At 50.0% G+C, this 25,717-nt stretch overlaps 1 protein-coding gene across 4 annotated transcripts in view; it reads left to right on the top strand.

Moving 5' to 3' along the window:
• The window catches only part of TRAF6 (TNF receptor associated factor 6), a 166,958-nt gene that overhangs the window by 99,525 nt on the left and 41,716 nt on the right, over window positions 1-25,717 (top strand). For all 4 annotated transcript variants that reach the window (XM_078684333.1, XM_078684334.1, XM_078684336.1 and 1 more), the window contains one exon: window positions 12,319-12,469. In XM_078684333.1, coding sequence (XP_078540459.1) covers window positions 12,319-12,469 — 151 coding nt within the window. The remainder of the gene's footprint in view (window positions 1-12,318; window positions 12,470-25,717) is intronic.

Here is a 25,717-nt window from a genome sequence, read left to right as displayed (position 1 = left end):
TCATGGGGTGCGAGTACGAGTCTGGCTGCGGTGTTCTGGATGATCTGGAGTTTGTGTAGCAGGGATTTGTTGATTCCAGCGTGGAGGGCATTACCTTAATCCAGTCTGCTGGCTATGATTGTGTGGGTTACAGTCTTTCTGGCTTCGGGGGAGTTCCACTAGAAGGTCTTGCAGAGGGTGTTGAAGTAGGTGGAGGCAACAGTGTTGATCTGATGAGTTTTTGTGAGGGAAGAGTCTAGAATGATGCTGAGGTTCCAAGCGTGGTCTGTCGGGGTGGGTGGGTTTCTGAGGGCGGAGGACCACCAGGTGTGGAGGGTCCAAGGACGAGGACCTCTCTCTTCAACGAGTTGAGCTTTAGCCAGCTGTTGCTCATCCAGGCTGCGACGTCTCTGAGGCAGTGTTGAAGGATGCAGTGATGGTGTTGATGATTGTGTCTGGTTCTTGCAGCTATTTGCAGGCAGGAGCACTCAATCAGCTCCCTTTAATGAGAACATAGAGAACAGTTTTCTGCACCTCTTTGCTGCACAATTTAGAATCTCTTCTCTACTTTATAATTTCACCATGTATCCCCTTGACATGAAGTCTGACTTGGTTCTGCATGTACTGTTGTCTGTGATTCTTCGTGACTACCATTCCGAGCCTTCATCACAGAAAAGGAGGTGCACATTGACTCCCCTTGATCTGTCGGAGGTTGTTTGTTCTCTTTTGCTCTCCATCTTTATTACACAAGTGGAGAGGTTTAAAGGTATAACGAACGTTGCTATTGAGGTTCGGTTTTTCTGGAATTGTTGTGTTTCGATGATAGGTTGCATCATTGGTGGATTATTTTCAAGTATAGTAAATTTAGGAAAATGCCATGAAAACATATATTGCACCTGTAAGGCCCGATTCACAAAGTGCATTTTGAAGTGCGTAAAGTAGTACTACAGTAGCACTGCTTACTTACTATAAAATGCACCTAACCAATCTAGTAGTGTAAACCACCCTGTTAGACGGGGACCTGGAGGGTCGGCCGAGCCCAGTGATCGCACAGACAGGTAACTTCCCCCCCACAGATGGACACCACACAAAGCTTATGGTAACACCTTTTATAGGCACTTCGGGTTGTAGAGTGGTACGATACAGGGCGATCAGGACACGATGATCCTCTCAATTCTAGTCTCTAGTAAGGGAAGGGGGTAGCGGGACAGTCTTGGTACCCACGGGTACGGGTGTGTAACGGTGATAGCTCCCAATCCTCGAGCTCGGTGTTCGGATGGGTCAGACCGCGGCGGCGCCGGCAGGTCCCGAAGAGGTCGTAGGTGGCACGGGCCGCGGCAGCGCCAGCAGGTCCCAACGAGGATGAAGGTTACAACGGGCCGCGGCAGCGCCAGCAGGTCCCAGCGGAGAATGCGGGTTGCAACGGGCCGCGGCAGCGCCAGCAGGTCCCACGAGGATGAAGGTTACAACGGGCCGCGGCAGCGCCAGCAGGTCCCACGAGAATGCAGGTTGCAGAGGGCCGCGGCAGCGCCAGCAGGTCCCACGAGGATGAAGGTTGCAGAGGGCCGCGGCAGCGCCAGCAGGTCCCACGAGGATGAAGGTTGCAGAGGGCCGCGGCAGCGCCAGCAGGCAGGACAATAGTTCACAAGGCAGGGCTGTGGCAGCGCCAACAGTCCGTCAAGGATGAGTTCGTCGCGGTGTCTCTCGACTCCAGGATACAACTGCCTTCCTGTCCTGGGGCTGCCTCAGTTATAGGTCTGGCGCCCTTTGATGTCCGGACCCTCGCTCTTGGAGGTCGGGAGGTCTGGGATGAGGGAGTCCAGACACCCAGCAGGGGGGTGGAGCCAGCGCCCGAGGAGGCTGGGGGTGCTCGGCACCTGGCGGGGGAGAGCCGTCGACACTTCGTACTCCCATTGACCTGCCAAGTGGGCCGTTCACCTCCTGGGTGGAGGGTGGTGCCGGGATGTCGGGGCCTGGCCAGGCCCAGGGTTGGGGTCGGGCTGAGGCCGCGCGGCCGCGTGGTGCCGTGTCCAAGATGGCGGCTGGGCCGGGCAATGGTGCTGACGGTGGCCCGGGCCCTGTCCTGCGGGGAGGGAGCGAGCCCTTCATGTGGCCTGTCCAACATGCGTCCCCCCCAGCTGAAGGCGGGGAGAGTCACCCATCTTCTTGGGGACTCTCCTCGTCGAGGCGGAAAAAGCGGGACAGGCCATCCGCGTTGGCGTGGTCTTGGCCGGGTCGATGTTCCACAGTGAAGTCCATCCCCTGCAGGGAGATGGACCAACGTAGTAGTTTCGGGTTTTCCCCCCGCATCTGCATGAGCCATTGCAGGGGTCGATGATCGGTCTGGACCCGGAAGTGGGTGCCGAAGAGATAAGGCCGGAGCTTTTTGAGGGCCCACACCACGGCGAAGGCCTCCCTCTCGATGGTGCTCCAGCGTCGTTCTCGGGCCAGGAGCCGTCTGCTGATGAAAGCCACTGGCTGGTCAAGTCCTTCGGGGTTCAGCTGGGAAAGGACTGCCCCAACGCCATGGTCGGAGGCATCTGTTTGGACGATAAATTCCCGACTGTAGTCGGGGGCCTGGAGCACCGGGGCGGAGCACATGGCGGCCTTCAGCTTCTCGAAGGCCGCTTGACAGTCTGGGGTCCAGTTGACCTTCTTTGGTTGGTTTTTGGAGGTGAGTTCCGTGAGGGGCCCTACGATGCTGCCATAGTCCCTCACGAACCGTCGGTAGTAGCCCGTGAGTCCCAAGAAGGCGCGGACCTCGGTCTGGGTGATGGGGGACTGCCACGACTGGATGGCCGCGATCTTGAGTTGCAGAGGGGCCACCAGACCGCTTCCCACCTGGTGCCCGAGATAGGTCACGGACCCCTGGCCAATTTGGCATTTGCTGGCCTTGATCGTGAGGCCAGCTCGTTGGAGGGCCTGTAGCACCTCTCGGAGGTGGTGGAGGTGGTCGGACCAGTGGTGGCTGTACACAGCGATATCGTCCAGGTAGGCGGCGCTGAATCCTTCGAGTCCTGCCAGGACCTGGTTTACTAGCCGCTGAAAGGTTGCTGGGGCATTCTTCATGCCGAATGGCATGACCTTGAAGTGATAGTGGCCATCCGGGGTAGAGAATGCAGATCGTTCTTGGGCCCGGGGTGTGAGACCGATCTGCCAGTAGCCCGCTGTGAGGTCGAAGATGCTGAGGTAGCGGGCAGCTCCCATGCGGTCGATTAGTTCATCTGCTCGGGGGATGGGGTGTGCGTCTGTTCTGGTGACCGCATTCAAGCCCCGGTAGTCGACGCAGAACCGGAGCTCCGGCGTGGCGCCGGGGGCGGCCGCTTTGGGGACCAGTACCACTGGGCTGGCCCAGGGGCTGTCCGAGGGCTCGATGATCCCGAGGGTGAGCATCTTGGCCACCTCCTCTTGGATGCAGGCCCGTACCCGATCTGGTACGCGGTAGGCCCGATGGCGGATAGGGGGACTGTCTCCCGTGTCCACGTCGTGTAAGCACCAGGGGGTGACCCCTGGGGTGAGGGAGAACAGGGTGGAGAACTGTAGCAGGAGGACTCGGCAGCCTTGGCGCTGTTCCAGGGTGAGGGCCTCCGAGAGTCGGACCCCGTCCACGGAGCCGTCCTTCTCCCGTGACCGTAGGAGGTCAGGGAGGGGTTCGGAGTCCTCCTCGGTTCCATTGTCGGTTGCCATCAGGAGGCTGAGTTCGGAGCGTACAAAGTGGGGTTTCAGTCTATTAGCGTGGAGGACCCGGAGAGGGTTTCGGGAAGATTCCATATCGATGAGATAGGTGACAGGGCTCTTGCGCTCGATTACTTTGAAGGGCCCCGTCCATTTGTCTTGCAGGGCGCATGGTTCGGTGGGAGACATTACCCACACTTGTTGACCGGGTTCAAATTCGATGGAGGATGCATTTCTATCGTACCACCTTTTCATGTCCTCCTGACTGGCCTCCAGGTTTGCTTTTGCCATCTCTCTGAACCTTCTGGTCTGGTTGCGGAGGGTTAGGAGGTACTTGAAAACATCTGGAGGGTTCTTTAGAGGGGGCATTTCCCAGCCTTCTTTGATTAGGCTGAGCGGGCCTCGCACCGGGTGTCCATACAAGAGTTCGAAAGGGCTGAAGCCGAGGGACTTCTGGGGGACTTCTCGGTAGGCAAAGAGAAGGCACGGTAGTAGCACATCCCACTGGCGACGGAGGGGCTCTTCCAACCCCCCAATCATCCCTTTGAGCGTGCGGTTGAACCGCTCAACCAGTCCGTTCCCTTGAGGGTGATAGGGGGTCGTGAATCGGTAGGTGACCCCACACTGTTGCCAGAGGGACTTCATGTATTTTGAGATAAAGTTCGTACCCCTGTCGCTGACGACTTCTCGGGGGAAGCCCACTCGAGAGAAGATCCCCATCAAGGCTCGACCCACTACTGGGGCTGTTATCGTACGAAGGGGGACCGCCTCAGGATAGCGGGTAGCGTGATCCACCAGGACCAGGATGAAGCGATGTCCCTGTGCTGTTCGGGGGTCCAGGGGCCCCACAATGTCTATTCCCACCCTTTCGAACGGGGTGGTCACCACGGGGAATGGTTGTAGGGGTGCCTTGAGTTTGCGGCCGCTCTTCCCACTGGCCTGGCAGGTCGGGCAGGACCGGCAATGGTTGGATACGTCGTTCCTCATTTTGGGCCAAAAAAAGTGAGTCACCAGGCGGTGGTAGGTCTTGTCTTGGCCCAGGTGCCCGGCCAGGGGGACATCGTGGGCTAGGTTCAACAGGAAGTCTCTGAAGTGGAGGGGCACCATCAGCACTCGCCCGGCCCCCAGTTCTGCGATTTTCTGTTCGCTGTACAAGAGATCATTGTCCCAATAAACCCAGTGGGCCCCGGTGGTGTCTCCTTGGCTCTGGGCGAGCGCTTGCTGTCGCAATCCCTCGAGGGAGGGGCAGGTCTTTTGCTCCTGCCGGAATTGTTCCTGGGTGGGCCCCCCTTCTTGACGCCACTGAGCCAGGTCGGGAAGCTCGGGGGGCTGTGTGGACCCCTCTGGGGTGGGGTCCGGGTGGTCGGTCTGGAGGAAGTCTTCTTCTGGAGTGATCGAGGGCGGAGGCGCTGCCCATTCTGGTTCTTCTGGTCTAGGGATGGTGCGGGTGGCCATGGACCGGGTGGTTACGCATGCCCAGTCCGGGAGACCCAACATCCCCAGATGCTCTCTTCTTTCCACAGCGGCCCGCGGGGAGCTCTCGAGATCGTTCCCCAGGAGGCAGTCTACGGGGGCATCGTCACGGACAGTTACTTTCAGCATGCCGGACACTCCTCCCCATTCGAAGGGGACGCAGGCCATCCGACACAGGCTCTCCGAGTTGTCTGCCGATCGGACGGGGCAAAGTACGTTTGGTAGGATTTGTTCTGGGGTCACCAGGTGACAGCGGACGGCCGTCACACTGGCCCCGGTGTCACGCAGGGCCTCGGCCTTGCGCCCATTGATGCTCACCCATTGGCTGTACTTCCGAGTGTTGGCGGGCAGGGGAGTCCGCGGGACCATGTCTCTTCCTCCCAGGCATGCCAGGGTCATGGCGGCGGGTTCCCACTCGAACTGCTCCGACTCATAGGTCTCCGTGTCTTCGGAGATTTGTTCTTCTCCCAGGGCGGCGGCCGCCATCTGGCGGGGCCCGGGGACCTGGTTCTTCGGGCAGGTCGGGTCACTGGCATAGTGGCCGACTCGCTGGCATCGATGACACGTCACGTTAGCTCGGAACCCCGGGCGCATCGGGGGGTTTCCCCGGCCTGCTGGAGCCGGGGTGGCGTTAGTGGGTGCGGCCGGGGCGGCGTCTCTGCCCCGGCCCGGGCCTCCTCCTCCTCCTCGGGGACGATGGTGACCTTGGTTGGTTCTGTTCTGCTCATTCGGCCCACTCCGGGCCACTCGGGTGCTCTCCCACCGGTCAGCCTCGGTGGCGAGCTGCCGGGGTTCAGTCAATTTACTGTCGAGGAGGTGCTGCCTGAGCTCGACAAAGCAGTTGTTGGAGAGGTGCTCCCATACAATGAGATTGAAGAGTTGTTCGTAAGTGGTTACGTTGTTACCCTTGATCCACCCCTCGAAGGCTCGGCTGAAATAGTTCACGTATTCCAACCACGTCGTACCTGGGATCCGGGTGCAGTTGCGGAACCTCTGGCGGTACATTTCGGGTGTAAGTCCATATCGACTGAGGAGGGCGGCCTTCATATGGTCATAGGACGTCATTTGATGGTCCGGAAGCTGCAGCAGGGCATCACGACCCTCGTTGACGAATCTCCCCCATAGACCGGCTCCCCAGTCACTTCGAGCGACCCGGTGGGCGGTCATGGCAATCTCATAGGCTTTGAACCACTGCTGTATGTCGTCGTTCCGGTGATATTCTCGGACCACATCCTTGGGGATGTGGACCTTCTGCTCGGTAGGACCCGGGGAGTGCGGTTGCTCGGGCACCCCTAGGTTTTTGTTCAGTTTGCGTATTTCTATCCCCGCTAGTTTGCACTCGTGCTCGTATGCCAGTCTTTTTTTTTCGAGGTCTCTCTGTCTCTGTTTTTCCTCTCGCTCTTCTCTGAGCCGTAAGTGTTCTAAGTTTATTTTTTGTTCCGCCAGTTTCAATTCTCCGTCTAATCTGAGGCGTGCCAAGTCTAACTCGTGTAATCTATTTTTTTCCCGCTCCTGGATCTCTTCATGGGAGGGGCCTGGTCTCCGTTCCTCCGTCCGGGTGGTGTTGACTTCCGGGGCTGCGGGGTCCCGGGGGGTTGCGGTATTTGTCTCTGTCCAGGCCTCTAGGGCGTTTTTGAAGTCTTCTTTTGTGCTTAGCCCGGTGGTAGCAATGCCTAAGTCCATGCAAAATTGTTTGAGCTCTCGGTGGTTGTATTCTTCCAGCTTTTCCATCTGGAACTTCTCCGCCGATCCGCTCTCTTTGGTCGTCATTGTGGTTTTAGTCGTAGGGTGAGTTACTGTCTGTACGGTACGCGTTGGTTCGGATCGCGCCGCTAGCCACCAATGTTAGACGGGGACCTGGAGGGTCGGCCGAGCCCAGTGATCGCACAGACAGGTAACTTCCCCCCCACAGATGGACACCACACAAAGCTTATGGTAACACCTTTTATAGGCACTTCGGGTTGTAGAGTGGTACGATACAGGGCGATCAGGACACGATGATCCTCTCAATTCTAGTCTCTAGTAAGGGAAGGGGGTAGCGGGACAGTCTTGGTACCCACGGGTACGGGTGTGTAACGGTGATAGCTCACAATCCTCGAGCTCGGTGTTCGGATGGGTCAGACCGCGGCGGCGCCGGCAGGTCCCGAAGAGGTCGTAGGTGGCACGGGCCGCGGCAGCGCCAGCAGGTCCCAACGAGGATGAAGGTTACAACGGGCCGCGGCAGCGCCAGCAGGTCCCACGAGAATGCGGGTTGCAACGGGCCGCGGCAGCGCCAGCAGGTCCCACGAGGATGAAGGTTACAACGGGCCGCGGCAGCGCCAGCAGGTCCCACGAGAATGCAGGTTGCAGAGGGCCGCGGCAGCGCCAGCAGGTCCCACGAGGATGAAGGTTGCAGAGGGCCGCGGCAGCGCCAGCAGGTCCCACGAGGATGAAGGTTGCAGAGGGCCGCGGCAGCGCCAGCAGGCAGGACAATAGTTCACAAGGCAGGGCTGTGGCAGCGCCAACAGTCCGTCAAGGATGAGTTCGTCGCGGTGTCTCTCGACTCCAGGATACAACTGCCTTCCTGTCCTGGGGCTGCCTCAGTTATAGGTCTGGCGCCCTTTGATGTCCGGACCCTCGCTCTTGGAGGTCGGGAGGTCTGGGATGAGGGAGTCCAGACACCCAGCAGGGGGGTGGAGCCAGCGCCCGAGGAGGCTGGGGGTGCTCGGCACCTGGCGGGGGAGAGCCGTCGACACTTCGTACTCCCATTGACCTGCCAAGTGGGCCGTTCACCTCCTGGGTGGAGGGTGGTGCCGGGATGTCGGGGCCTGGCCAGGCCCAGGGTTGGGGTCGGGCTGAGGCCGTGCGGCCGCGTGGTGCCGTGTCCAAGATGGCGGCTGGGCCGGGCAATGGTGCTGACGGTGGCCCCGGGCCCTGTCCTGCGGGGAGGGAGCGAGCCCTTCATGTGGCCTGTCCAACACACCCCCTCTCCTATCTTTTCTACGGGGAGATCTGCACACATGTGAGTATACTACTTAGTAATGTGGATGGACCCGAGGAGTGGGTGAAAAATGGGGCATACCTACTACTGAATAGTAAGGGTTTGTGGAGGGGTTTCAAAAGGGACGTGCATCCACCCATAAAATAGTAAAACTCATTCCTGGTCTCAAATTGTATTTCTAAATCTACTGCGAAAAAGGTCCCAAAATAGTAGTAAATGTACTCCAGCGGAGAGATGTAGTAAGCCCAGCGCTACACATAGCCAACCACTGGCACTCCAGCACTGTCCCATAGAAAATAATGGAAGTAGGGATTTCTAATAAAACCTATAGAAAATAATATTTAATTCAATTACTAAAATTAGGTTAAAGTACGTCAATATAATTTGACATTAACATAAAAAACGAAGTTGTATTTTTCAATATTTTTAAAGTTTTTTATTTTACTTTAAATATTACAATTATTAAACTTCCTTCAATTCAATCTATACATCAATTTCAATAATTATTCATAAATAATAGATGCAATTTTTTGCTTTAGGTGGCCGTTGTTTTTCATTTCAATCTACGAAAAATTATTTTGATGAAATATATTCAAAATAATTCGATTTTCTATTTAAATCTAGTTAATTATGCTGTAGCATTTTTTTTTTACTCTGCGTTTAAAATAAACTATTATATATGGGGTACTTATCCTTCCACCATCTGCTTTGAAGTTCGCAAAGTAAACAGTCCTCTGTACTGTATTTCTACTGATGTATGTTGGGTTTCAATACAAAGAACTATTAATAAAATAAATTATTATATATAAATATTTAATGTAAAATATAGTTTTATTTTTGTTTTGGTTCAATGATTTTTTTTTTTTTTGCTTTTACCTGTAATTTACCTTAGGGAGATCTCCTCTGCATGAGTTAATATTCTGTAGATGTCAACTTGAGCTCGATTATATGGATATAGGGCAAAAAATTGGGGCAATACACCAAGTGAAATAGTTAATCATCTAAGATTTCTACTTAAGACTGCACAACTCACTTGATCTAGGGCTGCATAGCAGTCACTGAAGCCACATCAATAGTTCATTGTCTATTTAAATTTTTAAAAAAACTCTACTTATGAGTGAAAATCCTCTGCTCTTCTTAATGTGCAAAATCAAACTTGGCAAATATTTCCCTATATCGTCAATTAAAGGCATTCATTCACCTATTATCTTTAACACTTAACTTACCCTTAACACCATTGTAGTGTTAATTTGTTGGAACTGCCTGCCTTGTTCACACCACTATGCTCTGAAATGCATTCAAATCTAAATATGTATATGCAACTTTAAAATGTGCCAAACATGTTTTATGTGTTATACGTTATAGTCGGAGGAGAGGAGAAGTTGAACAGGCTGTGGCAGTTTATCACCTACAAGGTGTCCTGCTACACCTGAAATACTAAACCAGTGGTGTGGGAATGCCAGGTGAAGAAGGTCCACTATATGGAAAGTGTAGTGGCTGTAAGTTTCCCACGGGTTACCACTCAACTGCATATGTGCAATCAGTATGTTGACCATGTATCCAGTCATTGATGACTGACTGCAAAGTACAGCAGTAGGATAATATGTAGACCATATTCACACGCGTCAAATGAGGATTTATTGTAGCTGCTTATCACCACTATATAGAAGCCTCCATCCCATTAAGATGTTATCAACGAAGAATTAAATCATGTTAAAAAAATAAAAATAGTCTTGGAGATAATTTTAGAGGGTAAGGTAGTTCTGAGACTTGTATAGAGTACTGGGAAGGGATACTTTTTTCATTATGGCAATACACCCCAAAGTGACATTGGGGGGAGAGACCAGATCTTTCTGAAAGCTATCCACTAAAGGGGCCATATTGTCCTCCCAGTTTTTGATCTCTTCTCTTAAGCTATACATCCCCAGTTATGTCAAGCCTTTGGTCATAGTAGTAACTTCTGATTCTGGCTGACGTACGTCAACTCTCACAGATACATCATAGAGTTAGATCTATTAACTTCAAGTCCACAAAAATAACTATATATACAGAGTTTCTGTAGTACACACTCACTAGAATACTGGGGATTCTGGACTTAGATAAATAAGTCATCTGCTTAGAACAAAACTCTGTCTGTCTTCTGGTTCATCTGTCCATTTATTTGTTCATTCTTTCAATCATTGGAACCAACTGAGGAAAGGCTGAACGGCTGAATTTACCTGAATACGCTGCTGTTTTGCCATTTACTAAACCTTGTAAATAACAGGTCTGTTACTACATTTTAAGAATACTCCAATTATTAACTTCGAAAGACGAATCGCTGATTTTTGATTACCAGATTGGAACTCTTGACTTGAAGGTCATTCACAGATGTTGTCAGAGAGCGCTAAACTCATTGGGCTAGCAGAACAGCTTAAGTATAGGCCACTCTTTTAGTCACTGAATTCTTTTACTGCAGTTGATTCATGGAGCTCGGCCTGCACATTCATGGCCAGTGTGCCTCGCAAACATGAAATATGTAATGTCATACAGGTATTTCCATAGACTCATGTGGTGCTGTCTCAGTAGTGTGTGTTCTTGTTAGAAACACTTTTTAAATACTCTGCGTATTTTGCATCTGTCTGATACCCACACTACAATACACCCGCATCACTGTACATCCACGCCCGTGGTCTACCTGTAGTTCAAGCACAACCCACATCACAGAGCCATTTAAAGACTGGTGTACCTCACTGGTTGGCAATGTGAGCAACATCATGTTTCTGTCTTCAAAATAGGGTTACTCTCTACAAGATGAAGTTGTGCACTCAGCTGTAGAAAGCAACACTCTGACAATGTCTTGTACACACCAGCTGTACTATTGTGTGCTTTCTCAACCGCACATCTTAATCATACTCACTGCTCAGACCCTCTGCACTAATACCTATCCCAAAATCATGTCTGATGCCTTCCTTCATCTTGTGGTTTGTATAATTTCTCTGTGTAGTGACTTCTCATATAGTGGTTATTTGACCCCCCACATGACACGTGGGTCACTTTGCTGCCTCCTAGGCCCACACTAAGTAAATACCTGGTATAAGGGCATTGAAACTTAACTATTCTCAAGCCTTAGGTAATCCTTGTACGACAGGTTTCATTTCCCCGTGTAATACGCCCCAATCATACTTTCAATTTAACTCCATGTTGCAAATGATGGTGATGGTAAACTTACTCAGGGACATGATCTAGCCACTTGTTGTGATTCACCAAAAAAGTCACAAACAACAGAGGCCATGCAACTCTTCTTGTGGCTCATGTCCCTGCCTGCTGCAACTGTATAGGTTCTACCACTGCCTCTCCTCTTTACTTTGATGGCCCACCTACCCAGGGGCTAACTTCTCATAAATGCACATATCATGTATCTGTACTATACAAAATGTGCCACAACATAAACACAAAGAACAGGAGATTAGGCCAGGCACTCTATATTTGCAATTTCATTTTACTAGAAACTTTTCTTTCTACCTTTACTCATGCTGTCTTTATTGATTGTACCATGGAGGCAAACTGATACTTCATATGTTTCGCTGCTGTGTTGAATGATTATTGCATCACATATTAAAGGCAGTTTGACACTAGTGACTGCTATGGTGACTTAGGAGGGAGCTGCATGAACCTCTGATTATAACCTCAGTTATGCATTTGTTCTTAATCACTACGTTTGGGTTTAGATCTAAATTTGAGTGCTGGCAAAATGGCGGTTATAGAGATTTCGGCCCACCATAAAGAGATCGACAAATCAAGCAGAGCACAGGAACTGGCAGTGTAAATCTATTATCGGGTGTGCCTCGTGCATTTTTCATTCCTGCAGTGGCGCACTGTCATGTCGGTGATGGGAGAGGTAGGTTTAACTCTGTACTCATTAAAGCCTTTACTGAAGTGGTGAGGTTTGTAATATGGTCATACTATCCGGAAACCTATCAAGCGTGGCTGGCTGCTTGTTTGTTACAGAGAAGGTGGCTGTTGGTGAGGTTCCCTATTCGTCCATTGTTTCCGGTCGACTTCTCTATGTTTCAGTTTACTTGCACAAGTTATTTCATACAAGCTACATCTTCTGAGTTGAGCGCAGGTTATTGAAATCTTCCAAGTAGATGCTTTCTGCTTATCCAAGCACCAGTGACGGGCTGTGACTGCTTTCTGTCTGAACATCTGCTTGTGGATTTTTGTTCTAGAGATGCTGGACAGAAGTGCCCGGTGGACAACGAGATACTTTTTGAGAAATCTCTCTTCCCAGACAACTTTGCGAAACGGGAAATCTTGTCACTGACCGTGAAGTGTCCCAATAAAGGTTGTCTCCACAAGATGGAACTGAGGCATCTAGAGGTGAGGAGGACTGTATCTATTTAAATCTGAATGGCTCTTTTGTGTTTATTATAGCCTGCGGTGGCGGGCTATACCTGCTATTAAAGGCCCACTCCAGCGTTAAAGGCGCGCCGAAGGCGAGGGCCTATAACAAAAGAGTAGGACTTTAATAGCATGTAAAGCCCAGCTACGAAGGGCTATAAGACTATTAGAACATTGTGTCACTGGATGGCTGAATGTACTAACAAATAAATCAAAGGCCTCTCGGAGCCCTATTTATTTATTTATTTATTTATTAATAAAATTTATAGAGCGCGAACAATGGCCCTTAGGCGTCTCGGCGCTGATTTGTCTGCTGCATTTAACCAATGAGGGAAGGACTGGGTCTACTGGTTAAAAAGCCAGGTCTTGAGCTGTTTACGAAAGGACCAGAGTGAGTGGCTTAGTTTAATTGAGGGAGGTAGGGTGTTCCAGAGCTTAGGGGCTGCGACAAAGAATCTTCTGTCTCCCCATGAGACTGATTTGCTGCGTGGTACCACGAGATCATTTGAGCTGGAGGAGCGTAGAGCTCTGGAGGGGCAATAAGGAGTCAGGTTTTGGGTAAAGAAAGCAGGTCCCATGTTATGCATGGCCTTGAACACGATGCAGAGAGCCTTGAATTTTATCCTGTTCCTTATCGGTAGCCAGTGTAGTTCTCTGATGGTTGCGGAGGCAGAACAGTGTTTGGGGATTCTACCCAGGAGCCTTGCTGCTGAGTTTTGGATTATTTGCATTTTATTCAGGACTCCTTCTTGTGCATTTAAGAAGAGAGCATTGCAGTAATCCAATGTTGACAGCACCAGGGAGGTAACCAATGTTTTGCCAGATGAGTCGGGAAGGAAAGGGAGGATTTTTTTGATTAGCTTCAGTTTATAAAAAGCGGCAGAGGTGATCTGGTTAGCATGGGGGAGAAAAGTGAGACGGTCGTCGAAAATGATTTCGAGATTCCTCACTTTGCCGACAGGGGGAGGGCCTAATGATACGGGCCACCAGCAGGAGGGCCATTCCGGGGTCAGCTGACCAAAGACGACTACTTCCGTTTTGTCGGATTTTAATTTTAGGCAATTGGAAGCCATCCAGCTCCCAATTGCCAGCATGCCCTGATTAAAATCATTGGCTTTTTTGTGGCCGTCATTCTTAATGGCCAGGACCAACTGAGTGTCGTCCGCATAGGAGGTAAGGCTCATCCCGTGTGCACGAATGGTATTGGCAAGGTCCGACACATAGATATTAAAAAGTGTCGGACTAAGGGATGAGCCTTGCGGGACTCCACATGGCAGAGACAGAGTGGCGGAATGGAAAGAGCCCGTTGTAACCACCTGGGTCCTGTTGGCCAGAAAGGCTGCCAGCAATTTCTTGGCATTGTGTTGGACACCAATGTTTTCGACACGGTCGATCAGGGTAACATGATCGACCGTGTCGAACGCTGCCGAAAGGTCGAGCAGTATTAAAACTGCAGTCCCCCCAGCATCACGGATAGATCTAATATCATCTGCAGCCTTAATAAGAGCCGTCTCTGTCCCATGGTATTGACGAAAGCCAAACTGAGAATCATCGAGGAGATGATATTCCTCTAGAAAAGCGGAAAGTTGTAAATTCATCGCTTTTTCAGCTATTTTTGCCACTATTGGAAGGTTGGCGATTGGACGATAACTCTTTAGTTCTTCCATGTCCAGTTGAGGTTTCTTTAACAGGGGTTTGATGAGGGTTTGTTTTAGAGTGGCTGGGTAGATGCCTGAAGTGAACATAGAGTTGCAAATTGATGTGACAACAGGAAGCACCACTTAAATGACGGGAAGTAATACTTTGAGAGGACCTGGATCAAGGGCCGAGCCCGATTTAATGGTGGAGATAATGTCCGCGACCTGGGAACTGGAGATATCTTTAAACTGGGAGAGGGTGGGTCCATTCCTGAAGCTTATCAACGGTTTAGAAGGAGGGCTAGCGTTGTTTGCAAATGCGGAGTAGATGTCATTAACCTTGTTATAAAAGAAATTGGCCAGGGCGTCGCATAGCGACTGGGAGAGTGGGGGGGTAAGGTTGGAGGGGTGTTTAAATCCCCTCGGGCTCGAGAGGCCTTTGTGAAACAACATTGGAATGTTGCTTTGCGTGCTTTTACCAGGCCGTAGAAACCCGTAGCACTCTATTGTCTGCAATGGAGTGCTCAACATTCCAGTGTTCTAATGTACATTGCTTCATCCTTGTTCTTTAATGTTCTTAAATACTGAATTGAGTTGAACCCCGATTGGTGGCAGTGTCCTTTTTTCTTTAATTCAGCAAACCTCAGATTGGTAGTAGTGTCAGCCACTCCAGAGGCGCTAGCACAAACTGATAGCAGCAAGTATGGGAGCAAGGTACTTTGTTTGTCCAAAAGTTCTACTGGCTCCACCTCCCAATGTAAAGCAGATGTCGTCTGGCGTATGACCACACTGACCCATGCAAAGCTACATGAGCTATTGTGTGATGCAGGCAGGAAACAGATGTACAGAAACTGGAAAATAAATGGGAAACTGAAGGTGATGAGTAAGCGGCCAAAAAACACAGGTTTAGCCACAGGAGCATAAATACATCTAACATTTTTGAAATGTAAGTGAAAAGTGCTTGCTCTGGGAACATTTGATTGTCAAACGGCTACAATAGAAACAATAATCAGGATGCTTTGTTTGAGATTGTAAGATGTAATTTAAATTTTCTTTCATTGAAAAGAGAATATGCCGTAGTTTAAATGTTGATACATTCAGATGTCCTCACGTTGTGTGCCCTATTTGTGGATATTTTTGCCAGCGTTTTTTTTTTTTTTTTTTTTAAAAACCTTTATTGTGCAGTAATAAAAAGACAAATACGGGCCCACAACCCTCAGGCCGGCCACAGAAACTTATAAAGCACGAGCGCATGCAATCCGGCGACACAATAACACAGGGCTTCAGTAGCGAGCAGAGAGAAGGTACATCATAAATCAGCATGCCACCATGTCGCAGAGGTGAGGAAGGTTGATTTTAAATGTTTTTGCAATTTCAATTCCGTTGCAACTAGTAAGGTCGACTTTCGGCTTTTCAAATAAAGACATACACTATAAACTAAGAAGGCAGAGTCCGTGCAGGCGTAACAGAGCCTGAGTAATGAATCAACACACAGGTCAAGAATCAAAAAGTCAAGTCCCACCAGGCGGCTTGTCAGCGCAAAGCGTATGCAGCAGGGGTATCGGAGCCAGCAATCTAGCCAACGTGCACTGCCACCCACCCGCTAGCAGGCCAAAACACGGACCCAAAGAGAAAAAAGAAAAGAGACAAAACAAAAGGAAGAAAAATACAAGGCTCCATAGAAACGAAAACCAAAAAACTAAAAACCCCTCCCCCAACCCCCCACCCAACACGCATGCAGAGGCTACGGCCTACCCCCCCCCAGCAGTGTGTCTGTCGCCCAATAAACCCGAAATATAGAACAAGAAAAGAGAAGAGAAAGAAAGAAGAAGTGGTATAAAACCCAAATTATGAGAGTAAGTAAGGACATCCTAATCTAAAACTCCCATAGAAACACAGAAAATCGGAGGAGGGCCAGAATCAATTAATTAATCCCGGACTCCACGGCCCGCACAGAACCCAACCCCACCAACAAGGATCAAACACAGGACATATCAGGCGCAACCTGAAGTGGGGAGAAAAAACCCAGTACATACAGCGCAGTAAAATGTATCAAAAAACGTTCCAGTCCGGGTCTCCGCCAGTCAAGCAAACAGGATCAGCAAGAAGAACACCATCAGCCCTGGCCCGAACGTCGAAAGCCCTCCAAACATGGCCACCGCTGGGACCCCACCGAAGGCAGAACAAAGGGACAAGATGGCCGTCCCCAATAGAGAAGAAGCAGGAGAAGCGGAAATGAATATCTCCCTTTACCAAGAAGTCCAGTGTCCCGAAGAACGAGTGTCCCCTCGAGTACAGGATGAAACACACTCCATCGTCGTAGGGAAGAGGCTCCGGAGGCAGAGGCAGCCAGGAGGGCCAGCAACTGGGAAGGCGGCAAACGAAGTGATGGCAGCGATCTCTCCGGCAGAGTCTCAGATCTCAGGGCGGGGGGAGACAGTGTAGCCGCAGCACCGTCGGTAGATGAAGACGACCCATGTATGCCAGGGACAGTCAGCTCTAGTGCACTCGCAGGCTGAAACATTGTATCCGTTCCAGAATAGACTGAAGGCAGGAGGGAGCCAGAGCGCCGCGGGCGCCGCAGACCTGATGTAGCAATGTCAATCGTACGACCCAGCTCTCGGGCGTAGTGCAGCCATATAGCCCTCAAATCGGTAAGAGCTGCCAGGATGTCGCCGCAGGTCGGGACCCGCCGCCGTTCCAACCGGGTCGCACTGAGAGTGGACGCCATCGGTCCGTCATAGCGCTCAAACCCAGGCAGGATAGTACTTCCAAGGGACAAAGAGGCACACATCTCCGCACCCTGGGGGACCGGCGTCATTACCACTCCGTCAAAGAGACCACAACGGAGGGAGGGGGGCGACCTCAACACCGGGGAGCATCATGCCGGATCGCCGGTAGGAGCACGGAGCACCCTCCAGTGCGGCGCACAGGGAGAGCCCCTGCGCCTCCAATCGATGAGGGCGATCCACAGCGAAGAACGGGCACCAAGATGGAGTCAGCCCCGCCCGTCAGCAGTTGAACAAAGAGCAGCGACACGAGAAGGGAACCTGCCTCGCCAGTACGGATCTCAGCCATGTAGGGAATCTCGCCACTTAGGAACGGGCACACACCATCTCCTTCCGCAGTCAGCAGTGCCCCACCAAGCGTCAGAGCCTCCCAAGATCGTCCGAACGACACCGCTATAGCAGCGCCCAGCGGCGGCGGCCAGCACAGGGTCCAGGGACAGCCACGGAGAACAGCCAACACATCGAGTTTCCCGTCAAATCAGCAGGCAGAGACCTCGGAGGAACGCCATCGGAAACAGCGCCGTTAGATCGCCGTAATAACGTAACATAGGCACAGGATAAACAGCAGGATGTCGATGCAGGAGTGGAAGGCTCGCGGAGCCGGGAGCCTACACGTCCGTCTCGTCGGCCATCTTGGCTCCTCCCCTTTGCCAGCGTTTTGATAAACTTAAACTCTCAAAACAGAAAAAAGAACACTCAATTAAATCTAATGTTAACAGGATAATCTTCATATTGGTTGCATAAGCTGAGCCACAGGCAGGTAACGAAATGGAAAGGTCCTTCGCGGCAAATTGCTATTTGTTTCAAGGGTGAATAAGGTTTTTTTGCAGTGCTTTGAGGCTCGTTTACTTGGGAACTACTGATTAAGTAATGCATAGAGAATCTTTGAGGCTTAATGTGTTTGTTGATGCTGTTGGTTGTATCCATTTTAAGGAGAACTCATTTAAATATATGTATTTTTTCAGTTATATAAATATAATTTATATAAAATAGATGGTGGTAGAGCCTCTACCAGTATATTTCGACACACTATTCCATAGACATGGTTTTGTTTGGACAGTTTATACTAACACGTACAAAATTGTCGTAAACATCCTTGTTGTCCGAAATTTGGACCACTGAAGAGTGGTTTACATTAAACAAAAGTAAGAAAAGTGTAACTGAGCAGTTCCAAAAGATATATTCGCACTGTTGGCAACTTGCAGTGGGATCATAAATATGTTACTTACCTTAAGTGACATTCTTCCTGATGGATATTTGGGCATCATCATATTCCTTACATAAACCATTACTGAGGCCCCAGACTAATACTTGAAACATTTCTTTATCAATTCAGAGTCACTGGTGCTAAATGATGCTCTTGAAAGTCAACAATGGTGTATCGCAGCTGTGCTTGATGGGACGTGCATGACCATCATAATACTTAATACTACGCGGCTCCTTTCAGATATTGGAGGCATTTGGGAGCACCAGAGGAGGGTCTCCTGTACATCGGCTTGCCTGACCTCCAATGGCCACCTCACCCGGTGTTTGAAACGATCGCAGACACACCGAATCCTGATAGAATCCATTTTGTTTGTTTGTTTTTGTAATTTATGTTGGGGAGATGCCTGACCTCATCATGGCCGCCACCCCGGTGCGTAAAATGAGCACAGACACACTGAAACCTCCTGAGTTTCTCCCTACTGACGCAATGGTGTTCTCCCTACTGCTGCGAGGCTGTCTTGCCAGGTTTAAGGAGGTGAGTGTGGTGCTTGGAAGTTTCTGGAGGTACCTCGCACGGCACCCCTGGCTTTGTTTGTTATCATAGAGGGACGCCCATTTTGTTTGGGTCTATCATTAATGTTGATCGCGGGCATCCATTTTACCCTCTGGTCACTGGAGTTTGTGGTAGGATGCCCCCATCCCAAGCCCTTTGCTCGGCTGGGCATTGAAAGAGCAACAGGCTAGCCCTAACATTCTACTTTTGGTGGCCATCTTGGAGTAGGCATGCTGACACTGTCCGACACTCCTGGACTGGGCATTGAAAGAGAAAAGGGGTGATTCCACCCTCTGTTTTTGGTGGCCATCTTGGTGTGGGCTCTTTGTCATCATCCATCACACCTGGGTAATGATCTCTCCTCCTAACACCATCCATGTCCTACGGATATGTAATTACTATCGGACAACTGACACACTCTCAAAATGGAGTTAAGTCAGGATCCATCGCATTCATCATCAACCACCCACCACCCAACCTATCGAAAAACGCAGCCCAAAAACATAAGCATCACATACTTAGGGCTAGGCCCGAAACCCTAATTTCGGACGTCTACTTTTGCACAAACAAGGCTGTAGAGTTAATGACCTTATTTTCTACACCAGGGAAAGAGCATGCTGGCGAAAAGTCCTCTACTCGATGCTCTGAATATCGGGTACCAGAAAAACACCTAATGGTCTCAAACCATACAGCGGCCTCGTCCATGATCAATGCCAATCCCAACATCACCCTCTATAACAATGTAATCATCCTATTCAAAGCCTCCAATGTCAATCTAATTAAGATAACCATTATCTGCCCTTAACTCAAACGCACGGTTTCGGCGAAACCCAATGACACCCACTTTCACCTGTCCATCACTCAGGTCACCACTAGTCCTCCCCCACCACTCGAGGTAGGCCCTCACTCTCTCTAAATCACTCTTTGCCTCTAGATGATCACAGAGTGGCGTTTTCCCCAGATGACGTGACCCAACCTTTTAGACTCCCGACTCATAATATGAGAGGCATTCCGTGTTTACCCATCGCTCAGCCAGCCAATCCGACTATAACCGTTCCTCGCCCGGAGAGATCCCCTAGTGACCTACTATCATCGTCTTCAATGACTGATCCCTCTTTCCTTATAACTTTCCCCACGCCTCTTACTTTGTTGGTGAGTGGGCAATTGCCCTCCACCGACCATGATTGGTCAAACCCACTCTTTCTTGTCGGGACCTATCTGACCCTCAGCTCCTGGGTCATATCGCCCTCGCTAATGCTCCAACCTTGATATCCAAAGGTCAAGGAACTCTGCTAGTCCCAATTGATCAACTCCCTCCCCAGAAGCCACTCTCCATCACCTTGGGCCCCAAGGGCTTACACCGAGGCCCCCTTTCTCCGCTCGCTTTCCCAACACACCCTTTACCCCTTTCAGACTTGGTTACGTGCCTGGACAATATATCTCTACAGCTGCACCACCTCACTACTGAACTACATATCCTGAAAGCCCTGTCTAACGATCTTTTCCCCGCGATCAGCTCCTTCCTCACCTCTGCGAACCTGCCCAGAGCCTCCCCTAGTATGAATGAACGCATGGGACAGTTTTTAGTCCCCCCATATCTCGCAAACTATTCCCTTAGCTAACGCTCCCTCCCGCCCCAGAAGATTTGAGACCTACCTGCCACCCAATGATCTCAATGACCTGCAAAACTCTTACTCTACTAGGTCCAATTCCAACATGATCCCGCTGGGCAAAATAGAAACCATCCATTCAAACCCGTACCCAGAAACCCTCACAATCCTAGTCCTCAATAAAGACAGCCTCAAGAGAGTAAACATCATCCAGTCTCCATCCCACACTAATCCACCACGACTTAACTGTGTTGTACTCAATTGCAGGTCAGCCAATAAACATGCCTCCAACATCTACGACTTCATCCAACACAATGATTTAGACATTATCATCCTCACTGAAACTTGGCTAAATTTCGCCTTCACTCTTTTCCTAGACCTACTGGTTCCTCCTACTCACGACATAATTAGGCTAGACCGAGCTCGGAAGCTGGGGTGTTGCCTAGCGTGTTTTCATAGGAACACACTCTTAATTTCTCACTAAGAGTCCTCTTCACCCTCCTCCTGTGAATACCTTTGTCTCAGCATCTCAAGTAATAACCTGTCGGTTTGCAAACTTCACACTATTTATCACCTCCCGGGAGACAATCTCCCCTTCATCGAGCAACTAATTGTAGTCATCTCTGGCAATTTCGACTCAGCCATGTCCAAAATTTTCCTTGGTGATTTCAACCTTCACTGGTCTAACCCCAACGGCCAAGCGGTAACTTGCCTTAAAGCATTTTTGAATGATCAAGAACAGATTCAGCACTGTGACCAATCAACTCAAAATAAAGGAGAAACTATAGACCTCATTATCTCGAAAGGGCCGACCATCACATTGGATACTATTACCCCTTGCGATTGGTCCGATCACCACTGCATCCTGTTTTATATAAACAGGGAGGTGTCAGTTGATCTAGCAGCCCACTGTAAATCTACCCTATCCTCCCAAGCAGACTTGACCGATGTTCAGTTACTCACTGACTCCTACAACTCGACCATCTCCAACATCATGGACGACATCGCACTGCTCCAACGAAAAAAATGCCTCAACTAAAATATCCAAACCATGGTACAACGACAATTTAAACACGGAGTGCCGCAACCTTAGGGCAGCTGAACGTTCCTGGAGATCCAATCCCTCCTTGGAACAACTAAAACTCCTTAGAGATTTAGAAGCTTTTTCAGAAAACCAATCAAGAGCGCTAAGGCAGACTACTTCAGACACCAACTTGATCAAGCTGCAAACTGCCGCAAGAAACTATTCAAGTTGGTCAAACAGCAGTCAGTTGTCGGCCCAAACAACTCTGACTCCGGAGGCAGCCCACCTTCTTGCGATGATCTTGCTGCTTTCTTCACCGAGAAAATCAAGGCTCATCACCATTGAACTTGCTACTAAGAAGGCGCTACTGCCATCCCCCGGGTCTGCACCACCCCTTGACCTCTAAGAAAAGCGCAAACCTATCAGCCTGAACACTAAGAACAGTGCGGCATAGGGCACCTTTACACTATTCAGGGAAAAAGACCGCAACAAGATTTATCAGCACATCAATCCATCTAACCACTTCAGTGACCCGCTGCGACTGCACATCTTCAAAGAAATCAAGAATGTATTCATCCCCACCTGGACACGAATTGTAAACGCTTCTCTATCACAATAATTACAAAAAGGGGGTGGTGATGGATAGAGTATCTGAGTTAATCAGAACACTCCTACCCTGTCAACAGATCAGGGCTTGATCCATCACCGTTTTTTAGCTCACTGCACCATCCCAGTTCAGAACCTGGCTATATGCAAATTAGTCTGTCCCTGGCCCAGTGCATCATGGGAACAGGGCAGACCAAACTACCAAGCCAATTCTTCACTGGAAAGGAAACAAGCTTCCGGGGACCGGTTTCTGGCATTACAGCCGTCTTCGGCCCGGCTTGCTTGAATCCTGATGGTGCAATGAGCAAGGGACTCATGTCTGAGCATACCCTTCCACACTCATGGTGTCCAAAATAATTACAAAAAGGGGGTAGTGATGGACAGAGTATCTGAGTTAATCAGAACACTCCTACCCTGTCAACAGATCAGGGCTTGATCCATCACCGCTTTTTAGCTCACTGCACCATCCCAGTTCAGAACCTGGCTATATGCAAATTAGTCTGTCCCTGGCCCAGTGCATCATGGGAACAGGGCAGACCAAACTACCTAGCCAATTCTTCACTGGAAAGGAAACAAGCTTCCGGGGACCGGTTTCTGGCATTACAGCCATCTTCGGCCCGGCTTGCTTGAATCCTGATGGTGCAATGAGCAAGGGACTCATGTCTGAGCATACCCTTCCACACTCATGGTGGCCAAAATAATTACAAAAAGGGGGTGGTGATGGACAGAGTATCTGAGTTAATCAGAACACTCCTACCCTGTCAACAGATCAGGGCTTGATCCATCACCGTTTTTTAGCTCACTGCACCATCCCAGTTCAGAACCTGGCTATATGCAAATTAGTCTGTCCCTGGCCCAGTGCATCATGGGAACAGGGCAGACCAAACTACCAAGCCAATTCTTCACTGGAAAGGAAACAAGCTTCCGGGGACCGGTTTCTGGCATTACAGCCGTCTTCGGCCCAGCTTGCTTGAATCCTGATGGTGCAATGAGCAAGGGACTCATGTCTGAGCATACCCTTCCACACTCATGGTGGCCAAAATAATTACAAAAAGGAGGTGGTGATGGACAGAGTATCTGAGTAAATCAGAACACTCCTACCCTGTCAACAGATCAGGGCTTGATCCATCACCGTTTTTTAGCTCACGGCACCATCCCAGTTCAGAACCTGGCTATATGCAAATTAGTCTGTCCCTGGCCCAGTGCATCATGGGAACAGGGCAGACCAAACTACCAAGCCAATTCTTCACTGGAAAGGAAACAAGCTTCTGGGGACCGGTTTCTGGCATTACAGCCGTCTTCGGCCCGGCTTGCTTGAATCCTGATGGTGCAATGAGCAAGGGACTCATGTCTGAGCATACCCTTCCACACTCATGGTGGCCAAAATAATTACAAAAAGGGGGTGGTGATGGACAGAGTATCTGAATTAATCAGAACACTCCTACCCTGTCAACAGATCAGGGCTTGATCCATCACCGTTTTTTAGCTCACTGCACCATCCCAGTTCAGAACCTGGCTATATGCAAATTAGTCTGTCCCTGGCCCAGTGCATCATGGGAACAGGGCAGACCAAACTAACAAGCCAATTCTTCACTGGAAAGGAAACAAGCTTCCGGGGACCGGTTTCTGGCATTACAGCCGTCTTCGGCCCGGCTTGCTTGAATCCTGATGGTGCAATGAGCAAGGGACTCATGTCTGAGCATACCCTTCCACACTCATGGTGGCCAAAATAATTACAAAAAGGGGGTGGTGATGGACAGAGTATCTGAGTTAATCAGAACACTCCTACCCTGTCAACAGATCAGGGCTTAATCCATCACCGTTTTTTAGCTCACTGCACCATCCCAGTTCAGAACCTGGCTATATGCAAATTAGTCTGTCCCTGGCCCAGTGCATCATGGGAACAGGGCAGACCAAACTACCAAGCCAATTCTTCACTGGAAAGGAAACAAGCTTCCGGGGACCGGTTTCTGGCATTACAGCCGTCTTCGGCCCGGCTTGCTTGAATCCTGATGGTGCAATGAGCAAGGGACTCATGTCTGAGCATACCCTTCCACACTCATGGTGGCCAAAATAATTACAAAAAGGGGGTGGTGATGGACAGAGTATCTGAGTTAATCAGAACACTCCTACCCTGTCAACAGATCAGGGCTTGATCCATCACCGTTGTTTAGCTCACTGCACCATCCCAGTTCAGAACCTGGCTATATGCAAATTAGTCTGTCCCTGGCCCAGTGCATCATGGGAACAGGGCAGACCAAACTCCCAAGCCAATTCTTCACTGGAAAGGAAACAAGCTTCCGGGGACCGGTTTCTGGCATTACAGCCGTCTTCGGCCCGGCTTGCTTGAATCCTGATGGTGCAATGAGCAAGGGACTCATGTCTGAGCATACCCTTCCACACTCATGGTGGCCAAAATAATTACAAAAAGGGGGTGGTGATGGACAGAGTATCTGAGTTAATCAGAACACTCCTACCCTGTCAACAGATCAGGGCTTGATCCATCACCGTTTTTTAGCTCACTGCACCATCCCAGTTCAGAACCTGGCTATATGCAAATTAGTCTGTCCGTGGAAGGGTATACTCAGATGTGAGTCCCTTGCTCATTGCACCATCAGGATTCAAGCAAGCCGGGCTGACGACGCCTGAAATGGCAGAAACCGGTCCCCGGAAGCTTGTTTCCTTCCCAGTATAAGAATTGGCTTGGTAGTTTGGTTTGCCCTGTTCCCATCATGCACTGGGACAGGAACAGACTAATTTGCATATAGCCAAGTTCTGAGCTGGGATGGTGCAGTGAGCTAAAAAACGGTGATGGATCAAGCCCTGATCTTTGGACTGGGTAAGAGTGGTCTGCTTAATTCAGGAACTCTGTTCATCACCAACCCCTTTTCTGAATCATTTTGTCCACCACAAGCGTGGAAGGGTATACTCAGATGTGAGTCCCTTGCTCATTGCACCATCAGGATTCAAGCAAGCCGGGCCGACGACGCCTGAAATGGCAGAAACCGGTCCCCGGAAGCTTGTTTCCTTCCCAGTATAAGAATTGGCTTGGTAGTTTGGTTTGCCCTGTTCCCATCATGCACTGGGACAGGAACAGACTAATTTGCATATAGCCAAGTTCTGAGCTGGGATGGTGCAGTGAGCTAAAAAACGGTGATGGATCAAGCCCTGATCTTTGGACTGGGTAAGAGTGGTCTGCTTAATTCAGGCACTCTGTTCATCACCAACCCCTTTTCTGAATCATTTTGTCCACCATAAGCGTGGAAGGGTATACTCAGATGTGAGTCCCTTGCTCATTGCACCATCAGGATTCAAGCAAGCCGGGCCGACGACGCCTGAAATGGCAGAAACCGGTCCCCGGAAGCTTGTTTCCTTCCCAGTATAAGAATTGGCTTGGTAGTTTGGTTTGCCCTGTTCCCATCATGCACTGGGACAGGAACAGACTAATTTGCATATAGCCAAGTTCTGAGCTGGGATGGTGCAGTGAGCTAAAAAACGGTGATGGATCAAGCCCTGATCTTTGGACTGGGTAAGAGTGGTCTGCTTAATTCAGGCACTCTGTTCATCACCAACCCCTTTTCTGAATCATTTTGTCCACCATAAGCGTGGAAGGGTATACTCAGATGTGAGTCCCTTGCTCATTGCACCATCAGGATTCAAGCAAGCCGGGCCGACGACGCCTGAAATGGCAGAAACCGGTCCCCGGAAGCTTGTTTCCTTCCCAGTATAAGACTTGGCTTGGTAGTTTGGTTTGCCCTGTTCCCATCATGCACTGGGACAGGAACAGACTAATTTGCATATA

Source organism: Lissotriton helveticus, chromosome 3_2 (assembly GCF_964261635.1).
Source record: "Lissotriton helveticus chromosome 3_2, aLisHel1.1, whole genome shotgun sequence".
Lineage (NCBI taxonomy): Eukaryota > Metazoa > Chordata > Amphibia > Caudata > Salamandridae > Lissotriton > Lissotriton helveticus.
Note: the sequence above shows the minus strand (reverse complement) of the source record. Positions and strands in the feature narration are given on the sequence as shown.